Below are 12903 nucleotides of genomic sequence, written 5' to 3'. Positions count from 1 at the left end.
CACACACACACACACACACACACACACACACACACACACACTCTCTTTCTCCCACAAACACACATTCACAAGACCCACAGGAACACTCTCGAACGCATTCACAAATACGGGGCCAGACACACCTCCTCTCCCAACACAGCTGGCCTGAAAGTAGACAGTGTGTGATTGAGACATCTCAGCCTGAGTGGGCCGGGAAGCTAATCCGTGAAATGAAACTTCAGTGGGAGGTGGCTGAGGTGGGGCGGGAGGAACAGGGAGAGATAAGACAGACCGAGAGAGAGAGGGAGGGAGAGAGAGAGAGAGAGGAAGAGGGAGAGAGAGAGAGAGAGAGAGAGAGAGAGAGAGAGAGAGAGAGAGAGAGAGAGAGAGAGAGAGAGAGAGAGTGAGAGAGAGAGAGAGAGGGAGATAAAGAGAGGGATATAGAGAGAGGGACAGAGAGGTGTGGGCTCTCCAGCTGCTAGCAGATACAGGCAGCCCAGGATCCACTAGAGGAGCCAGTACAGCAGGAAGCAGGGCCATGTCAGCCGATAAAGATATGGGTGGATGGAAAGAGAGAGGGAGCATGAGTGTGCGACACACACACAGAGAGAGAAAGAGAGAGAGACAGAGAGAGAGGCTAAAAATCATGCATGATTTTTCTCTCTTAGTTATTTATTCATTTATGCTATTATTTTTGAAGTGCAATCATTGTATTACGATAAAGGACATGAACATTTCACTTCAGCTCTTTCATATTTTGAGTTTATTTCTTTTTTCTTTTTTTTTATTATTATTCCAAGGCAGCACAAAGCTAAATTAATTTACGCTTCCTTATTAAATTTGTTCTAATGCTCATTATCATATGATGACAATGGCTTTTATTTTCCCTGTGACTGAGGACAGAGAGGCAGCCTTGATCTGTGCCACTCGAGATCAACATGAGAGCACTGGAGCACGAGGAGCTATAGTGCTGCTCCCTCTAATGTCACCATGGAAATATAAACAATTTACACATGGCTGTGAAGATAGATGTGTTAGGCACAAGAGAGGGTGAATGGAAGAGAATGTGTGTGTGTGTGTGTGTGTGTGTGTGTGTGTGTGTGTGTGTGTGTGTGTGTGTGTGTGTGTGTGTGTGTGTGTGTGTGTGTGCGTGAGAGAGAGAGAGAGAGAGAGAGAGAGAGAGAGAGAGAGAGAGAGAGAGAGCTTTGTAGTAGGGAGGAGGAGCTGATTAGGTCGGGGAGGTAAAGTGGGGTTTGTGGTCAGAGACGCTGCACCTTTCCTCTTCACCTGCCACAGGTGGCTCTTTCATGTGCTCTGCTCGAGTCCACTCCCGCCTCCCCGCTGAATATGGATGACCCCAGCTCCACCATTAGCCTAATGAGAGGAACAGCGCTGAGAAGCTCAAGTGCCATATTAACCATTCAGACCCCTGGGATGTTTTCTGATTTTGTTCATCTCCCATTTTAGCTTATGCATATGCATCCTCTTTTTTTAAGTAAATGTGTCACGTTTAATTGCTTAGATATTTTTACGCAGCTCAGTAGTGGAAAGAAAAGGTAAATTAAAACGACAATTTGAATCACTTTCCATTGTCTTGTTTGAAAAACGAAATGTATTTCTAACAGAACAGCCGTAAAGACTATAGTGCTTTAATGCATGTGACATTAAAAGGGTAATAAATAGGCACTCAAAAAATCATTATGAAAACATCTGGGTCATAAAAAGGAGGTCTGGGTGTTGTATTCTAATCATGGCCGTGCAGAAATCACTCCTTAATTAGATGAGCTGGTTCCTATGGCATTTGCAGGGGTGGAGGGTAGGTGTTACGAGAGAGGAGAGAGTGTCTAGGTCCTAGTGCACTCGTATGTCTGGGAAATATGTGGCGTTGTGCCTAAGCGCTCCTTTTTTTGCGATGCTGCTATTGTAGGGCGATAACTTGCTTTTAATCGGACTCGTAAATTCTTGGGTGAGTCAGAACCACGGTCTGCCCATTTCTCAAAAACGTAAACTTTTAACTGTCTTGTCTCCGCCGCTCATTACAATGGAAACTTATCATTTCACCAGCCAGACAATTATTCTTTTTTTTTTTTCTCAATGGCTTTTGAATGTGCCAGGAAGGCCTGTGATAAGTCTGTCTTTTTTCCCCCCTCTATATCTTTTTTCCACTTCCTAGCAGAACTCAAAGGGCCCAGTCACGGCCGCGAGATTCCCATGATGTTTTACGGCCTTTTCTGCGCTGACCTTGGCAGCGCTCGCGTTTGACTCCCCGGCATTCCGGAATATTCTCCCTCCGTATCTAGGTTAGGGAGTAATTGCGTGTCTGTGTTTCCGCTGCAGGCACGGCGCGGTGCGGTGCTGGCTTGTGTCCCATGGCCCTTTTTAAAGGAACCGTAGATCCAGTCGCTGAACCCCATCGGTTGTCAGTCACACAGGCGCGGCAGGTTACTTACCGCTGGTCTCATTGTCCCGCTCTCTCTCTCTGGCGACAGGGCCGCCGTCGGCGCCGCAGAACCTGGTCTACAACATCAACCAGACCACCGTCAGCCTGGAGTGGAGCCCGCCGGCCGACTCGGGCGGCCGCAACGACGTCACCTACCGGATTATCTGCCGGCGCTGCAGCTGGGAGCCGGAGGAGTGCGCGGCGTGCAGCGGGAGCGTGGGCTACTCGCCGCAGCAGGCGGGACTAACGGACACCTACGCCACCGTCAGCGAGCTGCTGGCGCACGCCAACTACACCTTCGAGGTGGAGGCCGTCAACGGCGTGTCCGAGCTCAGCCGCACCCAGAGGCTGTTCGCCGCCGTCAGCATCACCACCAGCCAAGCAGGTAGGAGGGGAGTGGGGGCGGGGCGGGGTGGGGTGGAGTGGGGTGGGGTGGGTGGAGGTTGGGTGGGTGGAGGTTGGTCGGTGCTGTGAAGAGTTTTGTAATTGGTCCTTTGAGCTGTTTTTGTTGTTTCACTCTCATGTTTCTCTTAATGATGGACTCCTTTATTTATTCGGCACAACTCTCTGATGGTGTCTGCTCTGCTGAAGCGCTGCTGAGAGAGCTGTTTTTTCTAAAGAGGCACTCATTTCCATCAGGCGCAGAGCTCGCTCTCACTGATTTCTATGTGTTCCTTGGCTTGAGGCTACGTGCTTTGAAAGCACTGCATGAATTACTTGGTGGGATAATTTGACAAATTATTTGGCAGCGCCTTTATAGCTATTCATAATTTGCAGTTGGATATTTTTTTTAATGCAGTGGCTGGCTCTCCTGTGTCCCTTGTGTAAGGAGCAAGATTGGTGCTGAAGCAACCATCTCTGAGAAATGATAGTCACCTGTCCTCAGCATCAATTCACAAACGACAGACCGACATGTCCCTGGATGGCTCCCTCAATGTGTGGGAAATATATTACAGATCCTCAAAGTCAGATATATCAAGTATGGAGCGAATAATTGTAGATGGAGTAGCCTTATCTCCCCGCCAGCAAACAGTGCGGTGAGCATTGCTCCCAGTCCCACCATGGGAGCCCATGCGTATCGCTCACTCTCCAGGGAGCTCCCCCCATAATTGAAATGTTGTATCCTTGGCAGCACTCTGCTGCAGAAGGCAAAGTAGACCTTTTCTTTTAATGAACCATTTCTATGGAGCCACTAAACAAGATCTCTCTTTCATGCTCAAGCATCCATGAAATGCGATTTGCCTTAAAGTGCATACTGACTATGATCATTAATAGAGGGTGGCCCTCTACCCACGGCCTGCGCGCCATGTCGACAGCATGCTTTATACTGTCAAATAAAGCCTTTACAGCCACGGGAGACAAACAGCGCTCTCGTGTTTGGAAATATGTGTCCATTATTGTGGCTAACTGCTGTAGCTCGGCCCCCTTAGGACACCGACGCTCGCTCGCACACTTCATCATGCTTGTAGAAAACAGGGGGAATGGCGGATATAAACATTCCCGGCTTCTCGGAATTGGTGTGTCTGTCAGTCTCTTCCTCAATCTGCCGTCGGGTCAGAGGCGGAGAGAAGGGATAATTGTAGGCAGGGAGCAGCCAGAATGTAGGATGAACTGCCGTGGATGATGTATGTTCAGTGACACGACGTATGACAGAGACACACTGGATCGTGCTAAGGGTTGCTTTGGCAAGGACGAAAGGACACATCATAGGAAGGAGACAGAGAGAAGAAGGAGGGGGGTTGGTACCACAATATGTTCTTATTGGAAATGATAATTCACTCTGCTGTTCTGGGAACAGCACCCAAAGGGAGCTTGCTGCGTCAGTTGCCGTGTTTCACTGAAGATCAGTCCACTGAGAATTGTATTTTTGACGTAAAGGTAGACACTAAGCATTAAGAACATATACAGTATGCTCATGTTTTAGCAGTGTAACATGTTATAAGACTACAGCTAACTGTGTTAACAGCAGAAAGGCCTTGTAGCAGTGTAGCATATTTTAGCAGTGTAACATGTTATAAGACTACCGCTAACTGTGTTAACAGCAGAAAGGCCTTGTAGCCTCAGAGTCCAGATTCTGGTGTGGAAGTAGTAGTCCTCATTAGTGCAAGAGCACATGTTTAAATGTATTCCCTCTAAAACACTGTGCTGCATTCATTAACCTTTTAAGGCCTGAAGAAACAGTCTGGAGGAAGCGCTAGTATGGAGAGAGCGTCAGAGATCTGTCTCCTCACCGCATGTGGGGTACAGAGGGTGTTGATGGTGTGTGTGTCGTAGGGGAGTGTAGGTGTGTGTGTGTGTGTGTGTGTGTGTGTGTGTGTGTGTGTGTGTGGGTGTGAGTGAGTGTGTGTGTGTGGCATTGGGTGGGTGGGTGTTGTCTGGGGAGGTGTGTCGGCCGTGTGCTGCATGAGTGCAGCTGGTTGTGCATCTGATGAGGAATTCACACCTCACCTAATTACACAGATGGAAGTGTCCTGGGTGAGGCGAGTAGCGGGAAAGGTGCTGAGTACTTATTGTTCCCTGAAACCTAATTACGGCTCAACTCTGGCTTAAATGAGTTTAAATGGTGATGCTTTTTACAATGGCAGGATCATCATCTCATATGTGTGTGTGTGTGTGTGTGTGTGTGTGTGTATGTGTGTGTGTTTGTCTGTGTCTTCTCTCCACGTCCATCTCCCGTGATGATTGTGAGTGTGTGTGATGGCGGCGGATATGACATGGGAAGTTTGGCGGAGTGCATTTCAATCAGCGCTCCTTTGTCACTCGCCCGACTCGACAGTGCTGCTCCGGACACCGCGCTATTGTTCGCGCTCGCGCGCCGCCCGCTTGTAAACAAGGCACTTTGTTCTTTCAAAGGGCCCGTGAGTGGGAATTTCTTATGGAGGAACTATTAATATTTATTCAAGGGCGCATTTGCTTTTTTCCCAGCCAAAATACCCTCGGTGGAGCGGAGAGAGCAGAAATAGGATTGGCCTCAGCTGCTCACGGCAGGCTCAGGCGCTCCGTGTCGGGCGGGCGGAGGCTGTTCAGGTGCAGAAACAGCACGCGGCGAGAGCCACGTAATAAAGAGGGCGGATGAGTTGCCGTGGAAATTGATTTTAATGCCAAATGCACATGTCGTGCGAAGGCTATGTACAGGCGCTGCACTCAGTCCGGGCTTTGCCGACTCAGAGCAGTATTTTTTTGGCAGAAAAAGCCCTGGTGCGGTGATCAGGGAGTTCAAGTGTGTGATTTGTAATCCACTTTGCGAAAGGCCTCATTTATATCTGAAATGCATTATGGGGAATGTATTATTTATATATATTTCAAGCTAATTTTTCTAAAACGGCAACTTGAACCTCCTTCTGCTCCTTTGCCAGCTGTGCTGTAGGCCTGGAAGGGAACGCTACCTTTCATCTGCACTGTCACACGACAGATCAAACTCAAGTTCATTCTTAACTATTTATAGCTGAATCTTCATTCATTTTCTATCGCACTTTCTGCTTAAAAGGAGAGCCGCATGGGTGAGGATATTCAGCCATAGAGGAGGAAACTAGGTGTTCCCGTGGCGGCTACCTTTTTTAGTTGATGGAAAAAAAGAGAATTAGCACGCATGAATGTAGACTAAGTATTTCACTTTGATGTGGAAAGCCTGTGTGCACCTTGCTGTGCGTGAGAAACAAATAACATTGAAAGCACCTTGCTCTCGACAGTCTGTCATAGCTGCTATTGTCTGCCCTTTTTTTCTCTCCAGTCATTTGCATTAAGGATGCACCAGGGTGGATTTTCTGGTCTGATAACAATGAAAGAAGTTTCCACTGTTATGCTCCATTGATGTGTGCTAAGCTCAGATACTAAATATATATTTTTTTTTTCACTGTAAAAGCCAACGCAATACTTCTCCAATGGCTTGTGTTCCCCTTGGTCTTAAGAGAGATTTATGGGCTGTTTTTGAAGTCGTCAAAGTCCGCCAATGCCCCACACCCTTCATTTGTCATTGGCCTGATTTACAGCTGCTCAGAGATGCAGACTAGTCAGAGCGCAGAGCATGACTGGTATGCGTAGTGAGATCAAGTTCAACATTGTTTTCCACGCTGGACAACTGGAAACTCTGAGTGTTTTTAAAGGTGTTTTGCTTAAGGATTTATGACAATAGTGTGATACATTTGAGGGACAGGGGGACTGTAGATGCCTGGTGTGATTTTCAAGTAAAAAAAAAAACCCTCCCTCTGTAGAGTGTCTCTTTGTGTGTGTGTGTGTGTGTGTGTGTGTGTGTGTGTGTGTGTGTGTGTGTGTGTGTGCGTGTGTGTGTGGTCTTACATTACTTGACTCTATTCTTCCTCTCTTTTCTCTCCCTCTCCTTTTTAAACGTCACCCAACACAGCAGCTGTAATTTGATGATAGCTGGCCCAAACAGTGATATTCCGCAGGCGCCGTCGAGCGGCGGTGGTCTCACCAGGCGCAGGCTTTCAGCACTTAACCTGTAGCTTTCTCGCAAATGCCTCCCGATTTGTCTGTCACACAATCCGTCAGCAATGAATAATTTTCATGGAAGGTGCACTTTAATTACTTTCCCATTTAAATGGCATTATCGTGCCCTATCTAGGTAATTAATCTCCCCAAGTATCCTGTTTCAGCCCTTTATTGCTGGCAGACGTGGCCCCCAAATCCCCCTGAATCTGGTGTGCTTGAGCGAGCAGCACCTCACAGTAGCTCCTGTTCCCTCTTTCCCCTTGACTCGGTCAGCGGCGCGGCGAGTGGACAGGCTGCGGAGGCCCTCGCGGAGGAAGCCGGGGGCCTTAAGGGCGTCACGCTCCCTTGTCCACGCGGCGGTCAGTACAGCGCGGCCAGCTCGGTCCGCCTCGGCGCGGGACACGGGAGTCTGGAGGCCTGTTAACGACAGATTTGTCACCCGCCAATGAATGCCGCCGGAAAATATGGCACAGTTTTTATCCTCCTTCCCGTTAATATGTCTGTTAATTCTGCTGAAAAGGATATGGGTTTCTTTGACCGTTTTATTTTATTTATTTATTTCACAGACCATCTGTGTGTGTGTGTGCGTGTGTGTGTGTGTGTGTGTCTGTATGCCTGTGTGTATCTGTGTGTATGTGTGAGAGAGACAAGGGTGTGTGTGTGTGTATGATGGAGGGCTTGCCTTTGGTGTTTGTTGTTCAGAGTGTGATTAAGTTTGTGTGTTTGTGGGACATGTTAGCATGACTCTCATTTGATACACACTTGTGAAAGCTGTAACTTTTATGATTAGGCCGCCTGTGCCTCTGCTGGGAGTCTGTCGGAGTTGAAAGACAATTGTGCCTCTGATTCGGTTTCATCTCTCAGCCTGCCGCTCTGCTCTCCTGATGAGGACAAGCACCCGCACTCAATTATTTACACGCCTGTGAAGCAGCAACCAAGTTCCCAAAGTTTTCCACGGCTAAATCCATTGTTACAGACAGCACAAAAAAATATATATAAATAAAATAAAGTGCTGAAATGGAGATGTGGTCCTTTGAGGGGAGGCTTACCTCATGTACCCAATCTCCCGTACACGCTGTAGAGCTTTGATTCTCTGAGATTTAAAGTAGAGGCTCAAATTCACCATTATGTAATCAATAACCACCCACCATTACATATTGCTGAATGTGGAAGAAGCCGTGGACCGTGTAGGCGTCCCCAAGATGTTAAGAAATATTATGCGGAATGGAAAAGAATTAATTTGAGCTCGGCGGATCATTGTCCGTGGTGTTTGAGTGACAGGCGCTAATTGGAGGAGTCTGTGTGGGTGATCCAGGTGAGAGGCATGATAAATAACAGCATGGGAACCCAGGAACAATGTGCCGGTAATGAAAATATACCTGATGGCCAGCCTGCCTTTGTCCAGTGTCCATTAGAAATGAATGAAAAAGAATGATTGTGGGGGTGATAAAGTGCTATTTTCAGCCCACTATTATATTGTTGTATTTCACCCTGCTATTTTCACATTGATTACTTCGTTTTTAAAGAGGATATTTGGTAGACAATCATTAGTCCTCCTGTGCTCTCATACAAAGGAAGGTTTTTTTTCTAAAATAATATTCGCAAACTTGTCCATTGTGGAATGTATTGTTTAGTGATATTTTTGGTTGGTGATTTGTGTTTTCAGACAGTCTGTCTCGAGAGACTATTGTAAAGCTCACATGAGCTCTGAGCTGTCTGACCATGGTATGAGCTGTCTGACCATGGTATGCAGAGCCTGCCCTCTTTTACTGCCCTTGTGTGACTGATGGCACAGTAAACCTGTCTACCAATCCGTCTGTCTCTCCTGCCCTCTTTCTTTTCTCCCACCTCTCTCTCTCTCTCTCGCTCTCTCCCCCCCTCCATCCCTTCCAGTGCATACGTTGAGTGACGGGTCCCACGCTTAAGACTGAACCTGCAGCAGATTGTCACCGCTGCACAAACGTGTTTCATTTCCTGTCAGGGGGAAAGTCACCCTGAGTAATAAGGCCCATACGCTGGAGCATGTCATAGGGAGCTGATAGTGGCGGAGACCCCATGAACACACACTGGTCAGCCATAACTCTACTCCCATGGCGCGGGTGGCAGGCTATGTGAGAGGACTGTTTTCTGCTGTGGTATGTGGGGAGATCTTGTAACCCAGTATGTTTTACTTGCTGTGACAGGTAGAAATGTAACTGCCAGGACCCGGGCAGCAGCGCCAGCAGTCTAATGTTAGAGATATTTGATATCTCGCCACAGTCTATTTCAGCTTGTCACAATATCTCCAGTGTACAATACTGTATGTCTATGCTGCTCATATACAACGGCACTCTTCTCAGATTGCTGTATTTGATGCAGCCCAGTAAAGCCATAGCTCCAAAACAGCTTAGACTAATAGACTTATTTTGCACCAAAAAAAAATTAATCCAATTTTGTTAGGAATTTGTGTGTTTTGGTTCTGAACTCGTGTTTTAGCGTCTTGTGTAATGCGCTACTTTTTTTTTTTTTTTTTTTGTCACGCGAAAGGAAATGAGGGGCATGATGGGAAAAAGTGATTCTTTTCATTCGCTCATTGTCTCATCAACATACTGTCTCCTGTGGTGAGGAGAACTAATTATGTCTTCAACCCCCCTGGTTCCCCCTCCCTCTCCTTCCTCACATCAGCACACATAGAAATAATCAGGAGTTCCAGTCACGACCGGCTGTGCCAGGGGGGGAGCACCAGAGGAACCCAGACAGAGGAAAAAAAATGGCCTCACTCGGAGCCTCAGTGGTTATTGCTAACCTCTCAACCCCTGGAAGGTGTTGCGTCAAAACGCCTTAGCCTCGGCCTCAAGTTGTCGCGTGCACCTGCTAGTTTTCCTCAGCGTCGGCCGTTCGCCTCGCGCGCTGACAGCGTCCCGGCGCTAATGCCTTTTTATCAAAGCCCGGGGAATATAGGACTGCCATCTGGTACCTTGCTTTTCATGGCACTGTGTAAAACAACAGTAAAAAGATTATGGCGTCCACAGAGGGTGTGTGAGAATTCACTTGTGAGCAGATGGAAGCCACATCTGGCCTGAGAATGTTGGTTAGGGCTGTGGAGGAGGCTGAGAGTGGAGGGAGAGGAATGGCTGTGTGCTTTGTAAAGTCCCTGGCTTCCGCATCTCCAGTTCCCTGCTGATCCATCAGGGCCTTGGTACGGTGAAGTCATTAGTGGATTGAAAGGCTTTTGTTAATTCCCAGGCCAGTTGGGCCCTTTTTCTGTGTTTGCATTGAGCTTTCAAAAGTATGTTTCTTGTGTACGTGTGTGAGATGGGACTTTCATCAGGACAAATGCAAGAGTGAAGAATTTAATTGGATGACCAACCTTGTACCTGTCTTTTAGTGCAAACAGTCTGGAGTGGGCTGTTTAAAGGATGTTTTCGTTTGTGTGATTCATTCTTTCAAAAGTCCATTCTAAAGCCTATTTTCCTCTGACAGGGACAACTCATCTGAAAGAATAACTCAAATAAGCCAAATCATTGATCTCCGCGCAATCTGTAGAGAAAATCACACTCGACAATAGCAAACACCTTCAATTCAACAATAAGAAAAACACAGACGAGAGAGAATAAAACATCACCAAATTCTTCATTTTGCAATAAATTCTTTACAGAGAAAAGGGCAACAAAACAACAGTCAAGAATGTAGCACCTGTATTTCAACAATAAGAGAAAAGCAAAGCAAAGAGAGAATAAAACATCACCAAGTTCTCTATTTTGCAATAAATTCTTTACAGAAAAAGGGCAACAAAACTTTGACCAAACATTGAAAACACCAAGTGCTATGTCTACAGTTGAGACAGTGGTTTACAGACATGTTTTCCTGTAATGACTAGATGCTGGGTTGCTCTTCACCAAATGTGTTTTGTTTTTTTTTTGCTCTGCAAGTGTCTCACAGGATATACCATATGATCCTCTTACTTACACACAATGTCAGTGTTTCATTTCCAAACATACAGTGAAATTCAAATGAAGCTTCGAAGGCTACACATCCTTCGAGAAGACGGTAATTAAATGTTTTGAGTTTGCCGTGAGTTGCCCTGCTGTCATGCTATCCTATCTTGGACAGCCGCGTGCCACAAGTGTTGTCATATTCAGTGCAGCAGCGAAGGCACCTCTTGACAAATGCTCCGCTCCTAGACTGTGGGCTGTGGTGTGGACACTCTGTCTGAAGTAAATCACGGGGCTGTGCACTGCTGCAGGCTCCTCTGCTGTCCCTCCACAACATGTGAAGTGGCAGATAGATCCTCGAGCTGTGTCGGCAGATACATCATCTGCCATTGTTTTAGAACATTTTTTACATTGGGAGATAATCTGTCTTTCCGTTTGTCAATAGCTGTTAGCTTGACAGAATGGACGCGTTGGGGATAACAGTGCAGTAATGGGGAGAAAGGGCCACTATTCTGCCTGATGGGAGTCCATGATGAATATTGACAGAGCCATCAGCACATGAGCGTGGGCAGCTCTGGCTGCATGGCTGGTAACAGGTGTCAGGGTGCAGGCCAATCAGTGGGTCTGTATCAGGTGCTACTTTTGTAACCTCTAGCTAACAGAGAGCATGTCTGTAAATTGTCTCCATGTAAATTGAATGAAAGTTCCTGTATTTCCATAATAATACGGCAACATGCTCCAATTAAGTGAAAGCCAGTAGCCCTGGATGCTCTAAGGAAGGCTGCTCAGTGACACAAAGAGAGGCGAGCGCGGCTGTCTGCCAGTGTGTATTGGCTAATTGGTAAAGGGGGGGTGAGGGAGAAACCGCAACGCCCTGAAAGCAAACGATTGTCCAGCCCTCCCACTTAGTGTTAAGCCTCTGCCCTAATGTCTCAAGGAGCAAAACACGCCAATTACTGTAGTGCTAAATCACACGGCTCCTTAGAGCCAACAACACCTGGCTAGTTCCACATGACCTGGCTCTGCACTCTGTCCATAGGCTGAGGTGGCAGATACTGTATGTGTATACTCACTGTACTGTATGCAGGAAGATGGCTAGCGCCAGCCCTGCCTCTCATCTTGGATGCGTATTGTGCCTGGCAGACATGTGAGAGTGGGCTGCGGATTTGAATGGCTGTTCCTCACTTTAATGGTGAGGATTTAAGGCGATTGAACCTACAAGACAAAGAGCAGGATGGAGGGGCTTTTGTAAATGGCTCTGTTTGATTAATGGCAATTGTGTAGGAGCCGAGCATTTTAAGAGACAACACAATTAAGAGTGCTTCAAGAAATTGACTACTGATTAGTTCCATGTGGAGGCTGTAGGTTTTATTTGACTGGGAGCATATATTTACTTAAGTGATGGACCTGCCGTCCTGCTCTTTTTCCTTCCTACACTATGCTCACATATGAGTAAAAACAGGTTTGATGAGTTAGTGGACATATAATACCTGTCTTCTTTGAATTAAAGAAAGAGAAGGAAAAACAGAGAGAAGACTTCATTTTTGTGTGCCTGGCTGAGCTCCAAACTTTAATCAGGCCCAACTTCAAAGAGTCTGCCAGGCTTTCTGTTTGGCTCTTACGTTTCAATACTTTCCATTCGCTCTGCCTCTTTCATGCTTTCAGAGGGAGAGTGATTCGTCTACTCGGCCTGGCTGAGTTTTATTGGACCATTCCTTGGGTTTGTCATTATCAGGAACTTCCAATAACCCAGCAACAAAGCCATACAAAAATGTTGCTTTGATCCTGAATTAGAAAACGTTACCCAGGTAATAGAGCAATTACAAAAAATGTGCCTTCGGTGATTACTTAATGGCGCATCGTTTGCGACCAAATCCGTATTTATTTCACACACATTTGTCTGTTCTTTCTGTAGTGCTTTGCAATCAAACACAATTAAAGTAATTGGCCTGACCTTTGGTGACAGTCTGTGTTTATGGGCTAATAGTCGTGCGCGGTACATGGGACACACAGCTGTTTCTTCCTCTGCTGCTCCTATCAGTGTGCTCTCTATGGAGACACAGGCCTGACGGATCTGATGCTCTTCTGCTGCAAATAAAGAGCAAACTTCTGAAGTGATCA

The 12903-nt window shown here is 46.7% G+C and overlaps 1 protein-coding gene across 3 annotated transcripts in view; it reads left to right on the top strand.

Moving 5' to 3' along the window:
• epha7 (eph receptor A7) overlaps nucleotides 1–12903 on the top strand; it is a 54877-nt gene that overhangs the window by 18588 nt on the left and 23386 nt on the right. For all 3 annotated transcript variants that reach the window (XM_062550892.1, XM_062550890.1, XM_062550891.1), the window contains exon 5: nucleotides 2469–2804. In XM_062550892.1, coding sequence (XP_062406876.1) covers nucleotides 2469–2804 — 336 coding nt within the window. The remainder of the gene's footprint in view (nucleotides 1–2468; nucleotides 2805–12903) is intronic.

Source organism: Sardina pilchardus, chromosome 12 (genome assembly GCF_963854185.1).
Source record: "Sardina pilchardus chromosome 12, fSarPil1.1, whole genome shotgun sequence".
Taxonomy (NCBI): Eukaryota; Metazoa; Chordata; class Actinopteri; order Clupeiformes; family Clupeidae; genus Sardina; species Sardina pilchardus.
The sequence above is the reverse complement of the archived record's forward strand: the minus strand, read 5'-3'. Positions and strand labels throughout refer to the sequence as shown.